This window comes from Daphnia carinata, chromosome 5 (genome assembly GCF_022539665.2).
Source record: "Daphnia carinata strain CSIRO-1 chromosome 5, CSIRO_AGI_Dcar_HiC_V3, whole genome shotgun sequence".
NCBI classification, from domain to species: domain Eukaryota; kingdom Metazoa; phylum Arthropoda; class Branchiopoda; order Diplostraca; family Daphniidae; genus Daphnia; species Daphnia carinata.
In genome coordinates, this window is record NC_081335.1 from 3457737 (window position 1) to 3479509 (window position 21773).

The 21773-nt window shown below is 38.9% G+C and overlaps 8 protein-coding genes across 11 annotated transcripts; 5 read left to right on the plus strand and 3 right to left on the minus strand.

Moving 5' to 3' along the window:
- Nucleotides 1-247: 247 nt before the first annotated feature.
- On the minus strand, nucleotides 248-1857 carry LOC130696637 (elongator complex protein 4-like). Its single transcript, XM_057519740.1, has 7 exons — nucleotides 1676-1857; nucleotides 1570-1605; nucleotides 1384-1499; nucleotides 1089-1317; nucleotides 768-1024; nucleotides 497-709; nucleotides 248-418 (listed from the first exon to the last, which is right to left on the minus strand). The coding sequence occupies exons 1-7, from the start codon at nucleotides 1812-1814 to the stop codon at nucleotides 314-316; spliced, it is 1095 nt and encodes a 364-aa protein (XP_057375723.1). The 5' UTR covers nucleotides 1815-1857; the 3' UTR covers nucleotides 248-313.
- Nucleotides 1858-1955: 98 nt separating this feature from the next.
- LOC130696673 (tyrosine-protein kinase Dnt-like) lies at nucleotides 1956-4438 on the plus strand. Its single transcript, XM_057519779.2, has 10 exons — nucleotides 1956-2186; nucleotides 2250-2377; nucleotides 2449-2677; nucleotides 2753-2927; nucleotides 2995-3254; nucleotides 3314-3474; nucleotides 3512-3693; nucleotides 3759-3918; nucleotides 3984-4120; nucleotides 4183-4438. The coding sequence occupies exons 1-10, from the start codon at nucleotides 2084-2086 to the stop codon at nucleotides 4292-4294; spliced, it is 1647 nt and encodes a 548-aa protein (XP_057375762.1). The 5' UTR covers nucleotides 1956-2083; the 3' UTR covers nucleotides 4295-4438.
- Nucleotides 4439-4515: 77 nt separating this feature from the next.
- On the minus strand, nucleotides 4516-6477 carry LOC130696633 (male-specific lethal 3 homolog). 2 transcript variants are annotated; one of them, XM_057519734.2, is made up of 8 exons: nucleotides 6116-6477; nucleotides 5977-6045; nucleotides 5781-5890; nucleotides 5422-5698; nucleotides 5034-5362; nucleotides 4859-4971; nucleotides 4708-4787; nucleotides 4516-4628 (listed from the first exon to the last, which is right to left on the minus strand). In XM_057519734.2, the coding sequence occupies exons 1-7, from the start codon at nucleotides 6215-6217 to the stop codon at nucleotides 4753-4755; spliced, it is 1035 nt and encodes a 344-aa protein (XP_057375717.1). In that variant the 5' UTR covers nucleotides 6218-6477; the 3' UTR covers nucleotides 4516-4628; nucleotides 4708-4752. The 2 variants fall into 2 exon arrangements, with proteins under 2 accessions (XP_057375717.1, XP_057375716.1); XM_057519733.2 differs by having other exon boundaries at nucleotides 4708-4792; nucleotides 6116-6476.
- Nucleotides 6478-7092: 615 nt separating this feature from the next.
- On the plus strand, nucleotides 7093-13162 carry LOC130696569 (inositol polyphosphate-4-phosphatase type I A-like). Of its 2 annotated transcripts, XM_057519651.2 has the most exons (20): nucleotides 7093-7330; nucleotides 7500-7589; nucleotides 7666-7821; nucleotides 7881-7984; nucleotides 8054-8352; nucleotides 8420-8513; nucleotides 8582-8882; nucleotides 8952-9145; nucleotides 9211-9281; nucleotides 9350-9379; nucleotides 9441-9523; nucleotides 9603-9854; nucleotides 9920-10146; nucleotides 10232-10591; nucleotides 10660-10789; nucleotides 10888-11069; nucleotides 11146-11389; nucleotides 11454-11579; nucleotides 11645-11780; nucleotides 11841-13162. In XM_057519651.2, exons 1-20 carry the CDS (start codon nucleotides 7210-7212, stop codon nucleotides 11971-11973), a joined length of 3333 nt encoding a protein of 1110 aa, XP_057375634.1. In that variant the 5' UTR covers nucleotides 7093-7209; the 3' UTR covers nucleotides 11974-13162. The 2 variants fall into 2 exon arrangements, with proteins under 2 accessions (XP_057375634.1, XP_057375635.1); XM_057519652.2 differs by lacking the exon at nucleotides 7500-7589.
- Nucleotides 13153-13889, minus strand: LOC130696657 (coiled-coil domain-containing protein 115-like). The gene has a single exon (XM_057519763.2). It carries the CDS (start codon nucleotides 13701-13703, stop codon nucleotides 13233-13235), a length of 471 nt encoding a protein of 156 aa, XP_057375746.1. The 5' UTR covers nucleotides 13704-13889; the 3' UTR covers nucleotides 13153-13232.
- Nucleotides 13890-14020: 131 nt separating this feature from the next.
- On the plus strand, nucleotides 14021-16187 carry LOC130696642 (growth hormone-regulated TBC protein 1-like). Of its 2 annotated transcripts, XM_057519746.2 has the most exons (7): nucleotides 14021-14176; nucleotides 14312-14343; nucleotides 14413-14579; nucleotides 14702-14935; nucleotides 14990-15259; nucleotides 15319-15504; nucleotides 15570-16187. In XM_057519746.2, the coding sequence occupies exons 1-7, from the start codon at nucleotides 14160-14162 to the stop codon at nucleotides 15651-15653; spliced, it is 990 nt and encodes a 329-aa protein (XP_057375729.1). In that variant the 5' UTR covers nucleotides 14021-14159; the 3' UTR covers nucleotides 15654-16187. The 2 variants fall into 2 exon arrangements, with proteins under 2 accessions (XP_057375729.1, XP_059351309.1); XM_059495326.1 differs by lacking the exon at nucleotides 14312-14343 and having other exon boundaries at nucleotides 14056-14176.
- A 151-nt stretch (nucleotides 16188-16338) lies between these two features.
- LOC130696603 (uncharacterized) lies at nucleotides 16339-19177 on the plus strand. The gene is made up of 8 exons (XM_057519694.2): nucleotides 16339-16991; nucleotides 17077-17452; nucleotides 17513-17675; nucleotides 17735-17939; nucleotides 17998-18140; nucleotides 18198-18309; nucleotides 18370-18551; nucleotides 18609-19177. The coding sequence occupies exons 1-8, from the start codon at nucleotides 16925-16927 to the stop codon at nucleotides 19017-19019; spliced, it is 1659 nt and encodes a 552-aa protein (XP_057375677.1). The 5' UTR covers nucleotides 16339-16924; the 3' UTR covers nucleotides 19020-19177.
- Nucleotides 19178-19238: 61 nt separating this feature from the next.
- Nucleotides 19239-21766, plus strand: LOC130696588 (nitric oxide-associated protein 1-like). The gene is made up of 6 exons (XM_057519676.2): nucleotides 19239-20553; nucleotides 20618-20769; nucleotides 20827-21008; nucleotides 21071-21219; nucleotides 21289-21506; nucleotides 21564-21766. Exons 1-6 carry the CDS (start codon nucleotides 19301-19303, stop codon nucleotides 21737-21739), a joined length of 2130 nt encoding a protein of 709 aa, XP_057375659.1. The 5' UTR covers nucleotides 19239-19300; the 3' UTR covers nucleotides 21740-21766.
- Nucleotides 21767-21773: the final 7 nt, after the last annotated feature.

Genomic DNA, 21773 nt, shown 5'->3' on the forward strand with positions numbered 1-21773 from the left:
TGACGCGCAGTAAATGTAAAGGTGCGTTTGAAAAAGAGATGAATAATGGCCAGTGAATCAGCACAAACGTTGGGTTTCCCAATGCGCACACGCCAGAAAACGATTTCAAAACAGATAGTCGCATCCGTTTTAGATATTAGCTTTTAAAATAGTAAGCGGTTCGTGCAGCAGGTGGTACATGACTATGTCAGTAGATGAGTGGCACGAAAACTTACATTTAAAAAAAAAGTATAATACCGAAAAAAACTAAGGGCTCCAATGTCGTATATTTACAAAAACACAAGAGCTTTCCGACATAATCGACAGATTCATCTCAGAAATCGAGATTGGCCTTTGATGCAGTGGATGAACAACCAAGTGAAGATGAGTGATCAGGCGATGATTTATCATCGTCAACAGCCGGTGGAAGGTGAAGCTTCTGTTAATTATAATAACTCCACAACATGTACGAAAACTCATTATAAATAAAATATAACTTGTGATGGCGATAGGATACCTCTATTTTGAACTTCCTTTTAGTGGCTTTGAATCCGTAGGTGGTTGTTCCATCCTGACCTAAGATGGGTTTGAGAGATGTTAGATTTGCCACTTTTTTTAATTCGAGGATGCCGTGGACGTCCATCAAGTCATGGAGGTGAGGATCTTCTCGCAACGATTTTAGTTGAATTACCACATCAGCTAAATGACGACTCCGAGAAACCAAGCTTTGCTGGGGAGTAAAACTATAATGTTTAATCTTAAAAAAACAAATTCGAAAATACTATTACGTTTAATAACTGATGAGGAATGGTTACTAAAGCTACTGCATTGGTTGATCGCACTATTGATTTGAGCAGTAACAGCGTAGCCGTAAAGTCCGTAGAAAGGCTGCTTTTGTTTTCATCAAGTTGCCAAAACGGAGAGCCAAACGAAGAAACTACAATTCTTACTAAATTATGACTATTATACGAATCCAGCTCCCAATTTTTAATAGCTTTCTCGATCGCCTTTAGTAAACTTAAGCAATTAGGATTTTTAAGTGTTCCTATGATTGAGGTTCCCAAGTTATTCACTCGCACAAGTGTTGATATATTTCATATTAAAGTTACCTGTCCCTCTTTGTAAATTGGGTGTAACTGCCTCACCCCACACTGCTAAATTGGGCTTTTGAGTTTCAGGCATGACATAAGGGATGGATAAATCAAAGGCATTGCCTAAGCGTTGATTGTTGTCTTCTAAAGTAAGATTCTTATAGCGCCATGCTATCTTCAATTCCTCCCTGTTTTCAGTTATATTTGTCTCCCTGGGTTCAGTCACAAGCGATGGCAGGTTGTTGAGCTGTAAAATAAATAAAAAAGTGTAATTGAGACAAAGGATCGTAGTAATTTAAGATTTTTTTCTCACAAGGTCCCAGGGATTTTCATTCAATGAAGCGGACAATAGAAAATTCTTTTGCACAGCTCCTTCTGCCATGAAATACTTTGTAATTATTTTCGCATACGAACCATAGATATCCTCCTCTATTTTAAAGGCAAATGGATTTAGTCGACAGGTAATAACTTGAGAATAACTTTTAAAGGCTAAAAGTACCGACTACACAAAGTGATCCCAGCGGTAAACCGCCATCTAAATGAAAATATTGAACAGATAAAATTTTGTTACAGTCATAAATAAACAAATAGGAACAGAAAACTACCAATAATCTGATCGAGCGAAGTGACACCAAAGGACACATTAAGCATACTGTTTACAGCAGATATTTTGGTGCCTAAAATGTTTGGATTTGATGGTTTTATTCGTTTTTGAAAACTTGAAATTTTAACATTAGCCGCCATGTTGACATCTGACTTTTTATTTGGAAAGAATCGTCTGCTCGCGCATGTGCAGCTAATAAATTAGTTGGTGCTTGTTTTAGACGCTACGAGCCGCTTCGATCGCATACACATAAAACAAGAACGAATGAGCGGCAACGTTGTAAATTGTCTGAATAATTGCCTGTCGTCTTTTTCTGTCGTCAACGAAAACAGCATTTTGTATTGTACGATTTATTTTCACAAAATCAAAGTAACCGTGACAATAAAATGATACAGAAAACGATGAAGTGATGGGTGACAAGTTCTTTCTTTTTTCTTTTCTTCTTTGTTTGCCTCTGGCGAAAGCTGGTCTGAATTTTTTCATCAGTCAACAGGAATCTTTTAGAGTGTTGGGTAAGAATGAGTTTTATGTTTGGTAAATATAGATAGGTGCTTTGAAAATGTTTTTTTTTATAGGACTTGTGGCCGAGTTGGCGTATGTAAGAGATGGAAGTATTAACGATGTCGCACAACATTTTGTGGTTCCCGTACCGGCCCACATACATGAACTCTGTTTTGTTTGGGTTAATGCTGATCCTAAATCAGTATGTTGGTTGTCTCAGAATGCTACCACTAATATGTCACTTATTATCAATAATTTCCTGACTTTATTTAGGTTAAATACTCCATTTTTACAAAGGATAATAGTATGCAATCAGTCAACCATGTTTCCTTAAACATTTCAAACCAAGGTGTGGTGCCACGAGAGCCTCAGATATTTTGCCTACTTTTGCCTTGTACCACCATTTTGCCTTCAAAGCTAGAGGTTTCCATGAAGATCAATTTCACTTCTTTTAACAATGTGACAGTGTTGAATGTTGTAATGAAAAAAGATTGCTCATCAGGTAAAAATCTTATACGCCTTACTTATTTTGTAATGTCTGCAAGTGACCTGAGTAACCTGTTTTTTTTGTTTTCAGAAGAATTGAGAAATGTTGAACAAGATGTTCTGTCCAAAGTGATTCCAGCAGAGGATTCCTCTTTCATGCTGTATGTTGCTGTGGGAGTAGCTTTTGGAATACTTGTAGTGTCACTGGCAGCAGCTTCTTGTTTTCTTTGTCCCAAACATAATTTATGTCATCAGCAACCACCAAGGTAAATTAATCACATTATTTCATTTTCCTGTATTTAAACCTATGGTTTTTAATTCATCAACTTATAGAACAATTGTGCCCAGTGGTACAGCTTTATACTCCCCTGTTCAAGCCACGTGCAATGAAGATCTTGGGGCAGCAACGCTATGTGTCAGTGATCCAGCTGCACATCAAATTGTTATTGAAGATAAAACATCTTTTCGACTTCAACGAAATAATATTCACATAGGAAGTACGCTGTTAGAGGGCACATTTGGTTCAATTTTTCACGCGACCTTGCAGATTCCTTGTCAGCCGCTGAAGGATGTCATAGTCAAGACAGTCAAACGTAACATGTCCATACCTCAATAGTAGGAAAATTACTATCTTATCAATTTTTTGGTATAGATAATGCAGCTGAGATGCAGGTCAAGCTTATGATGGAAGAAGGAACAAGGTTCCAAGATTTGGTGCATCCAAATATTTATCCGTTGATTGGCATAGTGGATGGAGATGGAAGCCGGCCGTTATTGGTCTATCCATCAGTGACTTATGGAAATCTCAAAACGGTTAGATTTAACAAGAAGTAACAATGGTAGATCTTAGCCTCATAAATGTACACTTTGTTTTAGATGGTTATTGTACTGCCGGGGATCTTTGGATGGTAGTCTACCGCATCCCCTCTGTACACAGGACCTGGTGACCATTGCACTACATGTTTTGCGCGGAGTACAATACCTTCACCAACAAAATATTATCCACAAGGATCTGGCAACAAGAAACTGCGTGTAAGTGGTTTGGGTATAGCCAAAATGCCTCTCATTGTAATTTAAAGAATATTTTTCCATTTCAGAATTGACGACCAGTTTCATGTAAAACTAACGGACATGGCATTATCACGGGATTTCTTTCCCAACGACTACCATTGCCTAGGCGACAACGAAAATCGACCAATAAAATGGATGGCAATGGAATCGCTTACTCGAAGAGAGTTCTCCACCTCTTCTGATATTGTGAGTTCCCTATTTTCTCGGTCACTTGTAGGAAACACAGACGTTAAGTTTTTACTGCATTGTAGTGGTCCTTTGGAGTAGTCCTATGGGAAGTCACCACTTTGGCTCAACAGCCGTACGTTGAAATTGATCCTTTCGAAGTTGGCCGAGTCCTTCGTGATGGATATAGGCTAACTCAGCCAGTCAACTGTCCTGACGAACTGTAAGATTCACCTTATAATAAATGCAATACCTCAAGCTAATCCCTTATGGCAAATTTAACAGGTATGCAATTATGGCCTATTGCTGGGCTTCTTCGAAAAACGAACGCCCGACGGCTCCCCAGTTGTATCGTGAGCTGCATCAGTTTCATCATCAGCTCAACGAATACATTTAAAATTTCACAATACCTTTTGAACGCGACACTGGTTAAGCGCATAACGGTTTTAACTTTCAGTCAACTTATACTACCTTGCCTTCTGACATACTCGCTAACGCATAGCACAATTTTTTCCCAAATAAACATTTAAAGGTTTTTTTTTTCCAAATAATTTAAACTCTTATTTGGAAATAAGTTGTAAAATTTTCTATGCTAATTAAAGAAATGCGACTGGGACGTAAAAGCGCAAACAAAAAATTTTATTCAGAAAAACTCAATATATAATTATGACAACTTCGCAGCAGTAACATAGTCGGATTCGGATATATGGGATTGGTTCTTGTCGATGTATCTGCAAGTGTACATAAAAGGCAGGAAAATTACTCTACTGTTTTGTGCAAAGAACTGGGTTCAAATCGCTTAAAACTTACAAAAGCAACAGTTCTGAAAAGTTGGTTACAATGCGGCGCTTCTCCTCATTTAGATGCATTTTTTGGATTATTTCCGGCAACTTCACTAAAATTAAACAGTACTGTAGTGTAACTACATAACGTAGGCAATTCTTGTAAATCCTTTCTTTACCTAGGAGTCGGCAAAGGTGGACAACGCCATACATTGTACAAGGTAAAAATTTTAAAAAGCTCTTGTTGGAATCGGGGATCACTCTCCATTGGAAGCTGTCGTGTGCAAGGGGGCTACGGTAAATTATAGTTTAAATTGTTAAATTTGAAACCAGGATATTAAAAATAATAGTTACTGGTCGATATTTTGTCCTGTATCAATTCGTGAATCTTGCTTTGCCTTAATCTGTTCGTATTGCGGACGTTCTTCGGCGTATAAAAGAAGAGTTCCGACCAAGAAATCGAAGGATACGCGTAAACCATCAAGAAACTCTTTGCACAGGGTTAATTGTGTAGCAGTAGTGGCGAAATCCCCAGCATTGGAGCTCGTGTTACTACTGGTACTATTTGTCCGTTGAGACACTCGAGATTTTTCTGGATTTTTGGTGGTGACTGTAGTGGCATAGTGTCGAAGGAATCCATCCAGGATAGTAGCAACACTTACATGACAAGGCAGCTTAACCCACTAAAAATAACTAAGTTGTTTGTATCCAATAGTTAGCTGCAGATAAAAAGACGCATTACCTTTTTACGAGATTTGATTTTGAAACCATCTTCCTCCAACAACTGCTTGATTGAATCGGGAACGGTGAATGTGACAACTACGTTTTCATTAGCCCCTGAATCCTGACAGCCGACTGGTTCCAAATTATTATCACACTCGGGACTGTCTTCCTCGAAGCTGCTACGAGTCCCAGAATCACCTTCTTCTACACTCGAACTCTCTGAATCGGTTCGAAATTTGGGATCGGCTCCCCTTAGTGCTCCAATTCTTTGTTTTGTTGTTCTTCTATTCTCCTTCCTGAATCATAAAAAAAAAATTTTTAAGGTATAAATACGAAATAGGAGCCAAAAGATCTGCTTATTTATTTATTTTTGCTTACAGTATTGTACGAGCAGCATCAGCAAGTTCTTTTTGCAGAAGCCTATGCTCTTGAATGTCCTGAAGAATGAAGCTCTCTGCAACATAACGATCCCAGGAGGAGTTCCATCCCTGAAAAAAAGAGTTTGTTAATTTTCATTCATTTAATGTAATTTTGAAAAAAAATATCAATAGTAAATAAAAATAAATACTCTCACCTGAAAGTGTATCAAGTATTCAATAGATTTTTTCCCTTTTGCATCCTTTTTAACTTGTGTCTCAAGAACCTAATGGAAAATAACTTCATGACGTGCACCCTCAAGCAAAACAAATGGCTTTGAATGAATATTCAAATACCTTCGCGTCGTATAGCACCCTAGCTTTAGTTACATCTGGCTCGAAACAAAGAACTCGTTCACCTTCACTGAATTTAAATTTGTTGCAACGCCTTCGATTCATTAAAATAAATATAGATATTTTGTTGTAACAACGGTAAGGTGACTTTGGATTGTTTTCACTTTTCAGAAAATGAAACTTGTTGGCGTGAGGTAAACAATGGACGAATGTGTAACTATGGTACCCTAGCAGACGGCATTCCCAAAATGGTGAACTGAATGACGGACCATTTGATTTTGTCTCTGGCTTAAACACTTTTCAAACATTACCGGAAATCAAAACAAAATTACGCTTATACATACATGCATCGTCTTGCATAATTTGATTGGGGCAACCAGTCGAGATTAGATTGCTTAAAGCCAAGTGCAGAACGATTCCCTTTGAAGTTTGAATCATGCAAACATATGTCTTGCTACCGCCATGCGGTCGTACAGTCGTTGCACCTCCTGATTGATCAAAATCTATCGTGACCAATGGCGACGGATACAACTGGTTTTCAATAACTGGAAAAATTACCTTCGTTTTTCCGCAGGAAGCTCCTGTCTATCAGCACTCAACGTGTAATTAAAGGTGTAATTCCAGCGCCTGGTTCGCAGTACAGTAGTTAAATAACTACATCTGTTAAATACCAGGAGCTGTATAATCAAAAAACAGGTAAAAGATTTCCGCCAATAATATTGTCAATGAATATGTTCGAGTGCCTTTCCTTTTATTTATGATGAAAGTCAATGGTTGCTCAGAATGTAGAAGAATAGTTGGATGTGATCTTCATCAAAATAATTAAGAAATTTTTGTACAAAATCAGTATGTCTGTTCATATTTACACCTTCGCTAATAGGATCGCGCGTATTGTTTCCCGGAATCCGAGGGACAATAGACGTCCGGATCTGCCTCTAGCGTCTAGAATCAAAACAACCGAAGTAGCAGACGTCTTTTGCAAACTGTTGTAACACTAGTCTTTTTTTTTTTCAAAGACAGGGTGGAAGAATTTGATTGGTTTTGGTACCAATTTTTCGAATCGTGTGGTGAAATGGTCAAACGGTGACATACCTGCCATGAAGTTTAACAAACAGGAGCTGAGCAATCTGGCCTGCCAGTCGTGCAATCGGTTTATTAAAGAAGGCCTTCTTGTTGTGTACGAAAAACAAGATGGTGTAATTTTCAAGCGCAATGAGAGTAAGTGGAGATTTCTTATTAAGCAAATATCTAGTTTTTTTTTGCATGAGAAAATACACATGCAATGTTGCTTGCCATTAACTGATTTCATTGATTGCACATGCATGTTATATTCATGAATTATTTGTTGCTTGCTGAATGTTTGTTGGCCATACCTTGCTGCTTGAAGACAGGACTGAGGTTGATAACAAGTCCAAGAAATCCAACAGGAGGTCATCCCTCCGCAACCTTAGCTGTTATGGAGGTTCCCTGAGTAGAGGTAGCTCTCTATTTATTTACACCCTTGCTCTTTATTTTTGCTATACTCCCCTAATAATTATTTATGGTTGATCTAGTTGCAACAGAACGTTGGTGCAGGCTGAGAGGAAACATGCTTTTCTACTTCAAATCCAGTGAAGCTTGGTCTGAACCAGCTGGAGTAATTGTACTTGATATTGGAAACATCCAAGTTGATCCTGTTCCTTTTGATGGAACATGGCCATTCACTCTGGGTATATTTGAAGGATAGTGAAAAGAATAATGATTATAAAAGTTCTTTTTTCAATTCCAGTTATGGCAAGGGGTGGAGGAAACCAACGCTTAGCTGCATGTTCTGAAGGTGAACGTGATACCTGGATTGAAGTACTTCACATGGCTTCATACACCTACATTCAAGTAAAAGTATAATGATTTAGGGAATTAAAATAATAAAATTTATTTGGTGTAAAATTGTTTACCATACAGGCACAAGTAACATCACTACAGTTGCAATTGCAAAAGCTAATGGGAGGGCTGACAGTTACGACAAATAATCCAGAAGCAGGAGAGGTACCTCTTATGGAGCTCGCGATCGCCTGCGACAATCTACGGTGTGACGGTTACGGATTGCCACCATCTCCTCAAGCTATTCTCCATTACCGTACTACAGAGTCATTCCATTGGCAACAAGTCGGACAGACAGAAAGCATAGAAGATTGCAGTAATCCGATATTTTTGGTTACTCTGCCGCTTTGGAGCAGTATGGGAATGCAGCATGACACAAAGTTGTCAATACTTCTGTTGTTTAGTTAATAAAGGTAATAAATAAAATATTTTAATTCTTTTTCTAAGGTTACGCTTGACTGTGAACGATGTTAAAGAAGCCATGAGTAGAACCCATGTCGTAGTTGGAGCTAGCGAGTTCACCTTGTCTTCCCTATTGAAGGTCAGTGTCTTAATCTACGTAGTTGTTTAATGCAAGTAAACCTTTAATTGCGAAATGCAATTCGGCAGGAGGGAGCGCTCAAACAGCGTCTCCCATTAATCTCTTCCAGCGGGGTGCAAGTTGGTTTCGTAACTATAGCTGGTCATACAGTCATTGATTTGGGTGACACCATGCACCATTCAAGTAACCCTCAATCACCCTTGGCACAAGAGGATAATTTAGTGTTGCATCAACACCGAAGAACTCAATCGCTACCACCTAGATTGCTTACAGAACTTCGTCGGCCGCCACAAGGCTGGATTTCGATCTATTTTACTCAACCTATTTCGCGCTGCTACCGTTTTCATTCTGGGTTGGGAGGGGATATTGGTGTGTGACACGGAACTTTTACTTTCTTTGGGCCTTTTATTGATTTATTTTTTGTTGAACTGTTTACAGTTGTCCATGAATCAATGATGGAGTCGCGGCTGAATAATATAGTGCCTGCGCAACTTCTACGACTGTGGATTAACCAGGAAAAAGATCTCGTTCGCGAACTAGTTGCCCTTGGAGAAATGGTTTCTTCACCCTGGCAGCAACGATTGCTTCAACTTTTTGAGAGACATTTCCGACGTATCGGAGATTACACTCAAGTAAATAAAAAAATATTATATCTCTGTCTTTTAATAATCCTATAACAATCGTTGACCATTCAAAGGCCCTAGAATCAGTCGAAGCGGCAACGTCATTTTTCCGACCGAGTTCTCAAAAGGACAAATCCACTTTACAGTAATCTAAATGCGAATACTTTTTTCTTTTGATTACAAGTGAACTATTTTCAATTCGCCAACATTCAGGTACTGCCCCGTAAATCTTCATCTTCAGCGGTAAGCGTTAAATCCTTAATTAATGTAAAACATGTGTATTCTCATGACTTTGTTTGCGAAGTTTTTGGGGACAGAATAGCAGCCTACGAAAAGAAGGAACTTACGACTGCCTGACTGTTGGAGCTTTCACCGCGATACCTCATGGTTTGAATTTCTTTCTGAAATTTTGTTTTCTTTCAATTGAACAAAGGTATCAAAATATTTATCACTTGAAATGTCAAAGGGTTTAAAGGCGGTGGCTTATTCAAACTACTCCGAAATTTCCATGCTTCGTCAATGCAAATAGACCATGTCCTACCTGCTCGTGAAGCTGTACAAACGGCCTGCCAAACACTTCGTCACATTCAGGGTGCTGTTAAGCTCCTTTTAGGGGCCGGAGCCATTCAGCACGATTTTTCTGCAGTTTTAAAAATTGTAGAATCACTTATCAAAAGAGTCCGTTCACTTGCGACGCTCCTGGAGAAGCCCTTTGTTGGTAAGATACCATCCGTAGCAGCCAGTTTTCATCGTTTTCTTATAGTTGTATTTATTCCATATTAGGTGATGCGCTGAGTTTTTTCGAAAATAATAAGCTCACAAATGCGACGCTCACACCTGTCCTTGCCGATTTCTCGTTACTTCCGTTACGCTCTATGGCCGAGCGCCTAGTTCACGATACCAGCAGTAGTAGAAAAACCTTTTATTCTGCCACAGATGAACCTGAACCAGCTGATCTCATTCGTCTCAACCTTGAAGCGTCGTTGTTGGCACTTGCAGGCAAATTGCAGGTAAGCGTGTATCTTCCTTTATCACAATTTTATTAGCTTTTACTTCCTTTTTTTATTAGTATATTTACTTCTCGTTTTCTTTCAGGTGCTACTTAAGTTACAATCCAAGATGAGTAACAACAACAGCCAGCTAGAGCAAGCCCCAGGCTTTGCTTCTCTTTTGGAAAAATATCAAGGAAGATTGTACTCGGACTCTGTCGACAGCATAAACCAAGATGTTGAAAATCAAAATTCTACGGAGGAGAACCGTTCGTCTAATACCGATCATGCTGAAAAATGGGTTGCTGATCTGTCACCTTGCCTTTCGAAGCTTCTGTCAGCCGCCCAAACGTTAGTTAAAACTTTACGACTCGTGCATGGCGTTCAGCGGCTTCAAGAAGAACTTCCTCGGTCGGCTACTGCCCATTCTGTTCAGCATCGTCGTGACGTTTGCTTTTCCCAAGCTGTAAGTTTACTCATACACGTTGCCATAAATTCCCTGTCTATACGCATCTTTTTTTGTTTTTCTCTAAGCTCACCGCTGCATTAACCTTACTTGTAGCACGATTGTGTTGCAATCCTGTTGATCCTGAACTCATGGTCTTGCTGAGTAACGCTGGAATCCTTCTAAACGTAGAGGGACTTTTGACGCCATACCGCGCAGGTGAGATATCGTTGTAAAAAAAATCCACAAGAATAACAATAATACTATATATACAAACAAATAAATAAATAAATTATAAAATTCTCTTTTATTTTTAGAGGCAGGCATGTGGTCTGACATGGCAGTTGCTTTAGAAGATCTAGCTGGTGTTAGATTCCTCCTTATCCCCGCATCTGTGTCATCAAGTAACACAAACTCATCGCCAAATTCAATTAAACAGCATAGCTCAATTCCTAAAGAATATTTACCTCAGATTCATGGTTGCAGAGATGCTCTCCAAGTAAGCGAACTGATTAAAGGGCTTTGATTTACGCGTCATTTGTTGATTTTGTTTCTTATCGTCTTCACGAATTAAGGTCATGATTCCGGTTCCTCCTACAGTATTTTCTACTTTGCCGTCTAGTGCTTCTAGACTGGGTCTCATAGAATTTCAGTTGATTCCAGTATTTTTTAATATCGGCGTGAACGAACAAGCTTTATTGGCTGACAAGTTCGGGGATATGTCGGATGTCACTGCGACCAACCTACAAAGCTTTGAGCGGTTAGACATATACCATCGCCAATACCAGAAACTCATGACAGAGCATTTTCCGGGAAAGAGTAAGACGTCTTTTTCTTATTCAATAGTTTGAAACAGTATATTTTTAATGAAATTGTTTTTTAGGATTAAATGATCCCAGGTTTTCCTTATCAGACATATTGTCGCAGTTGCAAAGTGAATTGGCTTCCAATAAAATTCAGAATATTGCAGTCCATTCGTTAGCAGAAATTGCGGTGCGCAAGATGAAAGGTATGTATTATATCACGTGCATTCCTTGTACATGTCTTCTTTCACGTCTGCTTTGTTTTGTGTAGGTTTGAGAATCACCTGTTGTAAAAGTGCAAAAGATAGAACAGGGATGGCCGTGACTTTGGAACAAACCAACATTTTAACAAACGATTTCGACTTGGCGACTGCCGAATATCATAAATCTCTCCTATGCATGAGAAGGTAATGGCAAATACGCATATCTAATACCACCATCCTTATTTTGCGTTAATATTTGCACAGTCAAGGGACTCGGAGGGAAAATACAAAAAAAAATGTAGGTATTAACAAGTTTGCCTTTAACCGCCTACAACTAATGGCATTTCCAGAACTGTACCGTCCTCCTCCTGGGACTTACGGCAACGTGCAGTCTTAAAAAAAAGTGTTTAACTCTTTCATTTAAAGTAATATTTCATTCTGGCGAAGATGTCCCTGATGTGCTGAACCAATCCTCTTCCAAGTATTAGCTTTCCTATATATGTAAATTAGGCATCCCAGTATTTAGTTCCGATATTCGTGGCAACTTTCAACGTTTTAGGGAACTTCGAACATAGTTAAACACCCAATCCAAAAGTAATTAACACAGAAACTTACTGTGGCAGTGCATTAAAGAAGTGTGGGCGCAAAGAACTTCTTCAGCAAACTGTTTGAATTCGTTCTCCAATAACAGTTAGGCTGCTTTCGGGCAATCAGTTTCGACGCTTTGGAACTTACTTACATGGATTCTCGTGTTTGACAACAAAAAGTCGAAAAATTTGAGGATTTGCGTAGGTAACCCTAGAAAGTAGAATTGCGCCGCCTCCCACTTCAATTCTCCTGTGTCCGATTTTGACGTATTTGAGATGATTTAATTGCAATATTTAACGAAATTCATCCTAGCCTAATCTACAGCAATGATAAGGAACTGTGGGTTAAAAGGTTGGATCAAGTTTTCATTTAGACCCCTTTTGATGCATAATTTGTTCTTTATGACAATTTAGGTCTAAAAGAGAAACCAGTCTTAAGACCTATAAGAATTGCAAGAGTTCCGAATTGAAAAGATTTAGTGTGTATGGTCCATTGGTCCCCAAGATGTTGAAAGTTATCACAGTAGATTTTTTTTTCTTTCCCATTGATAAATGTCATTTGATCTTCAGATTCCGTCTGCACTACTGCGCATGGAACAGCAACTTCTAAAGTTCTCGACCCTTATAGTCATAGTTTTCTTTCGTCTTATCGTATCCGGCCCTATTTTTTTTTTAGCATTAGTGAACTGTATTGGCAGTCTTGAATTTTGATTAACCAGCAGTGCATTTTCTGAACATTCCAGAGTTAGATGGTTATTCCATTAATAAAACTCCCACATGCTAAGAACTTACTAAGCATCTTCCATTCTGAATGTCTGTGTCTTAGTTTTCATCACAACAAACATCCAGTTGCCATTCATTACCAAAATATGTTAATATCTTTTCCTTGACCTGTAAGTCAGGGTGATGGGAATTTTGGACAAATGAAAAAAAAAACTGCTTCACATTCAAATTTTGTAACTTAGCATTGAGGAAATAAAAAATCAATCTGTCATTTAATATATATTTTCATATCTTTTAAGATAAATCAAAAATAATGCTTGGCTACAATTGGCTATTGGGCTATTGTTTATGTGGAGCTCTTTAAACTACGAAGTGTTTTGCGCTCTTGCTCCAACACAGACATTGACTTTACCCATTCTCTTCGAATGTTGACAATTTCTACACCAATGTTTAAAACATTTTGGAATGCTTGTTGACTCTGTTTTAAGGAGCCAGGAACCAACACACCAAACCATTTGATGGGGTCATTGACTTCTTTGTTTCTTGAGAGGGTCAGTTTGTTCTCATTGTCACGATCAACAGTGGTAACAGCTTCTATAACACTATCCTCTCCTGGGATCTGTGTGGCAGACACAGTTTTCTCTCCACTGATATAGCGACTTTTGGCCATGTCGATGAAACCACAAATCATAAGACTACCAAGTTTTGACATAAGAACAAGCTGTTCATCTACCAGATCCACTTGCTTTAAAGTAAGTTCGTCTAGGGCGGCACAAACTTTGGCTAGCTCGTGACCATGTTCGTCTTCGAGCTCCATAGTCGAAAACGAAAGTACAGATAATTCGATTGCTCCACACAGGTAAGTAGATTGCTCCACACGTTTCAAGTAATACCAAGTTTGCACTGTACTATTTGTGTAACTTTATTTCCCAACTTTGCTGTCGAAATAATTAATATCAGCCAGTCACAAGCACACACTAGTACTCCGAGTTCATACTTCGTGATTTCGTGTTCTTGAAAGCAGACGAAGTTGTGCAATACATTTTTCTTTAGAACTTGGTTAAATTTTAATTTTCGATAACAGGTGGCGAAGCCATTTAGTAAACAGAACAGTAAGGTCGGCCAGCATAGAGAAAGTCGAGCGAGGTTGTTCGTCCTCGACAAGTTTAATGTTGTATGTTAATTTTTGAAGTGGCTTAGTTTTTTTAATTCTTGTTCTCATACATACATTTGTTTTCTGTATGAACGAACAGTGCATTTAGCAATAACTACCATGATTTCTTCTTTCAGGTAAAGTTTGCTTTCTTTGGAAATTGTGTGATATTTGCTTATATATGATTTACATTTCCAATGAAGTATTATGTTTAAATATTGTACTTTTTCTTGAAGCAAGCCAAGTTAAATCAAACTCAATTTTGTTTTTAGCAAAGTGGATGAATATGGTTTTGAGAGACCAGGTTTGAAAATTTTTTTTTTTATTATTGTTGTTTTTTTAACTCATTTTATGTCTTGGCTTTAATTTTTAGATGACTTTGATTACAAGGCTTATGAAGCCTTTATGTCAAGGTATATGGCAATTTTAGCAAGGCGAGCTATAAGGTGGAATTTGATTCTAACCCAACAGAGCTTACCTGATGGTGGGACTATGAAAAGATTTGTAAGAAAAGGAGTTCCAGCACAGTACAGAGGCAAGGTAAATAGTGAATAGTAAGATTACAAATAGGATGTGGCAAATGATTCTTTTGCTAAACTTTTCCTGAGCTGTTAAGATCACCGATTTTGTAATACTTTAATTTTATGTTTTTTTTTTCTTAGGTTTGGATGATGACAAGTGGTGCAAATTTTTTGAAATCTCGTCAGCCAAATCTGTATCAGGACTTGATAAGTGACACTAGCCATCAAAATTGGGATGAAATCATACAAAATGACCTCAACCGTACATACCCAGACAATATATACTTTGTACCATCCTCAGATGGTAAACTTAATTCATTGTATAATATTTTACGAGCCAGTGCAAGACATAACACGTCAGTTGGATACTGCCAGGTATAATTTTATGTGATCTATGATTTTAGCCATGACAAAACATTCAATTTGTAGGGTTTGAATTATGTTGCTGGCCTTTTGCTGATAGCAACCAAAGATGAGGAACAGTCGTTCTGGCTTTTGACAGTGTTAATCCGCAATATCTTGCCCAGCTACTACTCTTCGAACATGCAAGGATTAATCACTGATATCGCTGTTTTAGGAGAACTAGTCCACTCAAAGTCTTCTAAAGTGGATCGTCTTTTAAAAGATCTTAACTTACCTTGGCCAATTCTTGTCACTAAGTGGTTCATTTGCCTTTTTGCTGAAGTCTTGCCGGTTGAGGTAAGTTGGCAACTTTTCAAGGTATTTCCAAATGCTCATCTTTCATCTGTTTTTTACAGACAGTGCTAAGGGTATGGGATTGCATGTTTAATGAAGGTTCGAAGATTGTCTTCCGAGTGGCTCTCACCTTGATCAAAATGAATGAAAAAGAATTGTTGCGTTGTACGGATTTCGGAGATATGGCCGAACTGTTCAAACAAATCACTCGTAACTCTTCAGTTCTCGATTGCCACCAATTCATTGAGGTGGTAGCTTTCAACTAAACAATTACCATAATCTTTTACTTGATGAAATTCTGTTTTTCTGCTAGGTCATGTTTAAACTTCCCGGCTCTCTGTCTTCAGCAAAAATCGATAGCCTCCGAATGCGATTTCGTCAAGTGAACGTCAGGTAAACTTGACCAAAACCAAAAACCAAAAGTGCTTCTTTTTTCCCTCGCCACGAAAATGTTTCGCGAGGCGGCTTCGAAAGGCCGTATCTCGAACCTTAAGTGCTGTTGGCTGCTTCCAATAGTTCAAATTTGAAATTCGATATCAATCGTTCTTGCTATTCTAGACCTCATAAAATGATGTCTGATAATGTGCTACTACTACTTTTTGAGTGGGAAAAGTAATTATAATACGAATAACTTGCCAAGTTTCATTTAGAACTAGCCTGTCTGAGCATTCACTATGCTGTGTGATTTAGAGGTGACTAATATTATTTTTACTTCTGACAAGTTTCCTTGTATTATGCAAGGTCAACGCGTTTCATCACGTGATTTTTTTTTCTCATTGTATGGCCATTGAAAGTATTATGGTATTATTGCTGTGTTAACCATTACCACTGGTATTGAGCTTATAGTATTCTTTGTATCCTGGTCACTCTGATTTGGCTGTAATTTTTGAATGACTAGTCTCATGGAATAGAGCAATGGAGTGAAAAGGAATACGTCGGTTACCATATTTAGACACATCGTCACTAACCTACTTAGCTTTCACGCGACCTATACGCGAGAAAGTTGTTTAAAACAAAATGTTGCCTTTCAAGTTAATTCCGCCAGTCTCCAAATGTACTTAATATTTCTTGTTTTTTTTTTTTTATCTTTTATTTGGTCCCCATTTGTTTTCATCAGTTTTTCTTCTTTATGCAGAATAGCACTAGAGCCAGAGCCTACGTGAATTATTTTATGGCGCCACACTGGTTAAGTGAAGGAGAGGGTGTTGTCGGATTCAAGAGAAAGCGGAAGATCGAATGACGGCATACCGGTACTAATGCTGTCTTGAGTTTAGTAGGTTACGCGCTCTCACTATAGTGATGCACTCGCAGTATCGTCCCAGGAAAGATGTTTGAGAAGATTCAGAATGGATAACCCTTAAGGGGAATAGTTTTGTGTGCTGCAAATTTCGAAAATATTAATCAGCTATCCTTTTACTGTCAAGAGAAGAAAAATATGGAAAGCACTTTTTCAGGATACGAGCAGTACTGCAGATGGCAGGGCTATGATTTAGAAAAAGGCAGCGTTACCCTCAATTTTGGTAAAAGTGGTGAGAGCGATGACCCGTTTCTGACGAACTAGGAGGGGAGAGGAATCTGCCGACAAGTTATTCCTCTGAAGCCAAAACATTTGGTTCTTCAGTCGCCTTTTAGACAACGGCATGATCAGAAGTGTTTTCATCTGTGAAAATGCGTAACACGTTTCAGCTCTGTGTTGTCTTTCTTTGTCTGGTAATCGTCAATTCATCTCACGCAGGTTACTATTATTTTACGTCAATAACATTTTGTATGCTGCAACAGAACTATTGCGCAACTCGTTATATTATTTTTATTTTTTTAAGGATCCCGAAGTTTCGTTAACAGACAATATGCCCAGGTAAGAAGTGACTGGGTTCCTACTGAACGCGGTGGCAGGGCATCGGTGGTCTTTCCGCTCAGTAGCAACACAAATGCTGGTCAGCTAAACTATCAAATTCAAGATGCGGCCAAACACCGAGCTGAGAAGGATGCGGTGCGGACAAGTACAACTTCACGTTCAGTTTACTTCCAAGACTATCCGGAGTTAAAAACTCCCCAGCCAGTGAACGAATTTAAATCCGTTTCCGGATTTCGGCCTTCCCAGGCATATCCAATCACGTCCTCGGCCAGCGAGCCGGTTGTGGAAAAAAGGGAATTTCCCGCGGTCCAAAGTAATGCACCGTACACATCAAATATCAAGTATTTAATAACTTTCACTTTTATTTTCGTATTCGTGAAATTAATCATTTTGGCTGAAAGTGAGAATATAGAATTGGCGCCCAAAACGGGCAAATACATCATCACTGGAGGTGTCGTCCCCTCTCTTCAAACTGTTGAAGTAGTAACCACTTCTCCATCGCTCACCGATTATTCTGATTTAGTCGATGCCATGGAACATCTAGTTGAGAGGCTTAACGAATTGGCAAGGAATTATAATGAAATGGCTCTTCAGAAATCAATTAATACATATTTTTTAAGTAGGAAACAAAATTAGAAAACCAAGAAGCCAAGGAAACGCTAGATGAAAATAGCCGTTCTATTTTGGCGATGAATTCAGCGCTAACTTCGACAAAAGAAAAGCTTGAAGCCGAAGTTACATCACTGTCGGCGAGAACACTGTATTTGGAACAACGCTTAAGCGATCTGGAAGAGGTTACACGAGAGTGGATCAATCCTAACAACTTGGGTCTGAAATTACATCCTTTCTATAGTTAACACCATTTTAATGAGTATAGCAAATATAGGATATTACGACAATACCAAAACGACGGAAAAAAGAGGAGCAGCCCGTCGTTGCCCTACGCAGTTTTTTAGCTTAGACGTTGAGGATCCTGCAGCACCTTGTTATTCTATAAGCACAGAGCCGAACGTTCGAAAAAACTGGCAGGTAAAAATAAGATAATGATGCCTTCTGTACTTTATTTCAAACGAAACGTTTAATTAGGATGCAGCTGGAAGTTGTAAAGAGATAAATGCCAAATTAGCTGAGCCCAAATCGACGGATGAATTGAGGAAACTGACGGACTATTTGCGGTACAACAGAACAGACCAAATTGGTAAAATTTTAGTGTGAGTTGTCAACTTAGAATTCGTGACAAATAATTTGAAATTCTTAGGCGGTGGCTATTGGACTGGTGGCCTCAATCCTGGACTCATGTGGCTGTGGCCGTCACTCGGGAGCTCGCTCACCAACATTGATCCTACGCTCTGGCTAACTACGTCAGATGCTATTGACACAAATAATGGCAAATGTCTTAGACTTTCTTATGACAGGACATCACAGCGTTATGCCTTACAAGTTCGATTTTATTCTCTTTCAATTTCTTATAAATTATAATTATCTGGTTTGTTTCAGGGCTCGGATTGCCAGAGATATTTGTATTTTGTTTGTGAATATGACAAAAATGGAACAGCCCCTACAATCGAACGATTAGAAAAATCAATGATTAACGGAAAGGAGTATGAGGACACTACAGCATCAAGTGTGCCGCGTTTCACGTCTACAACCGCGATTGTACCTGGCGATGCATCAATTTCCGTAACGCAACCTACAACGACTACTCAACCGCCACCGCGATCTTATCCAGTTCCACACTATAAACGTATATCTTGGCCTGCCTCCATAACCACTACTCGAGCTACGACAACAACGCAAGCCCCACCGACTCCAAACTACGTCGGTGTTATAGGATTTAAAGGAATACCACCGAAGCTAAGAAACGAAATTCCGCTTAATTTGGCTGTCTTAGAGGAGAGCAACTCGTAAAATAGGACGAAAACTGACACCCCGCCATAATTCTTGCTTGTTCTTGCACGTGTAATCTACTATTTCTTAGTGGCTGGCTCACTGAAGTAGCTTACTAATTTATCCCCTTTCCCAAGCGGGAGATATTCAGAAAATTTGAATAAAATCGTGAAAACTTGTGTAATACGTATTCAAAAACTTGTACCTTGCGCGGATTACATCTTGTAGCAGACGAAATTTCTGTATGTTGACGTATATTTTACAATTTATTTCACACGTGGTAGCCAAACAAGCTTCTTAAAATGATCTCATTGTGCTGTCGGAACAGAAAGCTACTTGTTAACGTGCAGAGTATTTACCTTAGCAGAAAATCATTGAGTTCAGAAAATAGAGCATTAGAAGAATCTACCGGAGTCGATACAGATTCTAAGGGAAATAATCAGCACGGCTTCTATATAGATGCACGTTACAAAGTTTCATCAGTGAACAACGCAGCAAAAGTGAAAATCACTAACAAAGAAATTGAAAACAAAATTATATACAATTCTTTTGTGGATTCATTTGTAGACAGATCTCCATTCATGGATCGTGTGAGGAAGTATAAAAAAATTAACAGTCAAGAAAGAATACAAAAACAAAATGAATTACTTACAAAAGAAGTTGAATCCATTGTTGCATCTGTAGTGACAGGTAATGCTCCCCATATGAACTCTGAAGAACAGAAAAATGAAGAATTGAGCCAAGAAGAAAGTGACAGTGTTTCATTTCCATATTTAAGGCACACACCCACCAATCAAAAACTGCAAAATTATAAAGAAAAGAAGATAGCCAAACTCTATGAATTACATCTGAAGGATGAGTTAAGTTATGGCAGCCCAGATCCAAGCATTCCCATGAGCAAGATTCCTTGCGGTGGTTGTGGTGCTATGCTTCACTGCCAAAGTCCATCAATTCCTGGCTATTTACCAAGTGAAATATTCACCATTTGTCAAACTCATGATTTACGTGGGAAAATTTGCCAAAGGTGTCGTTTTCTCCGAGAACATGATGTCGCTTTGAATGTAAATATCAGTCCTGAAGATTATCCGAAAGTCATTTCAGTAATTCGTGACCAAATTGCCATGGTCGTCCTTGTTGTTGACCTGGTCGATTTCCCATGTAGTATTTGGCCTGGTCTGCTCGACATTATTGGAACCAAGCGGCCTGTGTGTGTAGTGGGAAACAAAGTTGACTTGATTCCACAGGACAGCAGAGGCTATTTGGACCACATGAAAAAATGTCTTGTAAATGAGATTGAGAAAAGTGGAATCCGTCGTGCCAACATCAAACACGTCTCGCTTATCAGTGCAACGACTGGGTTTGGTGTTGAGCAACTCATCACAAAAATTCAAAATTCTTGGGGAACACGAGGAGACGTTTATCTTCTGGGGTGTACAAACGTCGGAAAATCTTCGCTGTTCAACGCTCTCATTAGTTCGGATTTTTGTAAAACGCAAGCTTCTGACTTGTTGGAGAGGGCCACTGTCTCAGCCTGGCCAGGAACAACTTTGAATCTGTAAGGAACTGAACATTCTAAAATATTTAAAGAAAAGCTTTTAATGTTTTCGTGTTTTAAACAGGCTGAAATTTCCAATGCTACGCCCGACCGCTATCCGATTGCATGAACGTACACTTCGTTTGATATCAGAAAATAAAATGCGCCGGGCCGAAGAGAAGCTAAGGAAAGAAAAGTTAAAAGAAACACGCAATCGCGCTTTTGCTACGCTGATAGGTAACCAAATCAGACGGATTATAAGTTTCATCTTTGATTAAAATTTTTTTTTATTAGGCCACATCGGACGAACGTTTACAGTTAAGGCAAAAGAAGAAATGGAATCCACCGATCCCTTTTCCATGAGGGCAGATAAAATACCTAGTGAAGAGGACCAAAAGAATTTTAATCCCAACCATAAAGACTTTGCTGCAAGTAAGTGGTGTTACGACACGCCTGGTACAATCAGTCCAAGTCAGGTAAGGCAGAATGTGTTATATTGCCTCTCGATTTGTATTCATAGTCTTTTCATATTCCCCAGATTTTGACCTTGCTCACGTTAGAGGAGTTGATGCTTACGCTTCCGAAAAAACTTATTAAGCCACGAACAGTATTATTAAAACCTGGAATGACATATTTTTTGGCTGGATTGGGCAGAATTGACTACCTTGATGGCCCTCATTCACTACTGTAACTTGCCTTAATTGCGAATGTATTTTTATATGTTCTCTCATTTCCATGTTCGCATATCTGTTATAGATTGACTACACTGTCTTCCAGTTATCTTCCATTAACACTAGTGAGTTGTGAAGATGCTGATAAAGTTTATTCGGAACTTCTCGGAAGCCGACTATTGGCTATTCCTTGTGGAAGCGAACAACGATTAAAACAGTGGCCCGGCCTCGTGAGCAAAGATGTAACATTCAAAGGTGCTGGATGGAAGGAATGTGCTGTTGACATTGTCTTGTCGTCTGCAGGTAAGAAAACATCTATTCCACCTGTTTTCGCGTTACACTTTATCTCACTATCTATAGGCTACGTTGCCGTGACAGGCGAAGAAGATACAGATTACAATTTGAAAGTATATACACCTTATGCAAGAGGCATCCACATCCGCTCACCTCCATTACTGCGTCACGCTGTAAGGCTGCGTGGGAACCGGTTAAGTTCGAGTCAAGCCTTCTGTAACAATCGCCTAATCTTAACGTGAGACTAATAGCAAGAAGAGATCTAAGCAAACCTCT

Excerpts from the sequence above, each read along its gene's own strand:
- LOC130696637 (XM_057519740.1), bottom strand. The coding sequence starts at position 1,814 with ATGGCGGCTAATGTTAAAATTTCAAGTTTTCAAAAACGAATAAAACCA. Across the intron at positions 1,500-1,569 it reads GGGATCACTTTGTGTAGTCG|AGGAGGATATCTATGGTTCG; the intron begins GTACTTTTAGCC and ends CCTTTAAAATAG. Across the intron at positions 1,025-1,088 it reads CAATTTACAAAGAGGGACAG|GAACACTTAAAAATCCTAAT; the intron begins GTAACTTTAATA and ends CCTCAATCATAG.
- LOC130696673 (XM_057519779.2), top strand. The coding sequence starts at position 2,084 with ATGGGTGACAAGTTCTTTCTTTTTTCTTTTCTTCTTTGTTTGCCTCTG. Across the intron at positions 2,678-2,752 it reads GAAAAAAGATTGCTCATCAG|AAGAATTGAGAAATGTTGAA; the intron begins GTAAAAATCTTA and ends TTTTGTTTTCAG. Across the intron at positions 3,475-3,511 it reads CTTATGGAAATCTCAAAACG|CCTCATAAATGTACACTTTG; the intron begins GTTAGATTTAAC and ends GGTAGATCTTAG.
- LOC130696633 (XM_057519733.2), bottom strand. The coding sequence starts at position 6,217 with ATGAATCGAAGGCGTTGCAACAAATTTAAATTCAGTGAAGGTGAACGA. Across the intron at positions 4,972-5,033 it reads ACAGGACAAAATATCGACCA|CCCCCTTGCACACGACAGCT; the intron begins GTAACTATTATT and ends AATTTACCGTAG. Across the intron at positions 4,629-4,707 it reads TTTTCAGAACTGTTGCTTTT|ATACATCGACAAGAACCAAT; the intron begins GTAAGTTTTAAG and ends GTACACTTGCAG.
- LOC130696569 (XM_057519651.2), top strand. The coding sequence starts at position 7,210 with ATGAAGTTTAACAAACAGGAGCTGAGCAATCTGGCCTGCCAGTCGTGC. Across the intron at positions 9,146-9,210 it reads GTATCGGAGATTACACTCAA|GCCCTAGAATCAGTCGAAGC; the intron begins GTAAATAAAAAA and ends GACCATTCAAAG. Across the intron at positions 11,781-11,840 it reads TCTCTCCTATGCATGAGAAG|TCAAGGGACTCGGAGGGAAA; the intron begins GTAATGGCAAAT and ends ATATTTGCACAG.
- LOC130696657 (XM_057519763.2), bottom strand. The coding sequence starts at position 13,703 with ATGGAGCTCGAAGACGAACATGGTCACGAGCTAGCCAAAGTTTGTGCC.
- LOC130696642 (XM_057519746.2), top strand. Across the intron at positions 14,344-14,412 it reads ATATGGTTTTGAGAGACCAG|ATGACTTTGATTACAAGGCT; the intron begins GTTTGAAAATTT and ends TTTAATTTTTAG. Across the intron at positions 15,505-15,569 it reads ATTGCCACCAATTCATTGAG|GTCATGTTTAAACTTCCCGG; the intron begins GTGGTAGCTTTC and ends TTTTTCTGCTAG.
- LOC130696603 (XM_057519694.2), top strand. The coding sequence starts at position 16,925 with ATGCGTAACACGTTTCAGCTCTGTGTTGTCTTTCTTTGTCTGGTAATC. Across the intron at positions 17,676-17,734 it reads TTGAGAGGCTTAACGAATTG|GAAACAAAATTAGAAAACCA; the intron begins GCAAGGAATTAT and ends TTTTTTAAGTAG. Across the intron at positions 18,141-18,197 it reads ACGTTCGAAAAAACTGGCAG|GATGCAGCTGGAAGTTGTAA; the intron begins GTAAAAATAAGA and ends ACGTTTAATTAG.
- LOC130696588 (XM_057519676.2), top strand. The coding sequence starts at position 19,301 with ATGATCTCATTGTGCTGTCGGAACAGAAAGCTACTTGTTAACGTGCAG. Across the intron at positions 20,770-20,826 it reads CGCTTTTGCTACGCTGATAG|GCCACATCGGACGAACGTTT; the intron begins GTAACCAAATCA and ends TTTTTTTATTAG. Across the intron at positions 21,009-21,070 it reads GTACAATCAGTCCAAGTCAG|ATTTTGACCTTGCTCACGTT; the intron begins GTAAGGCAGAAT and ends CATATTCCCCAG.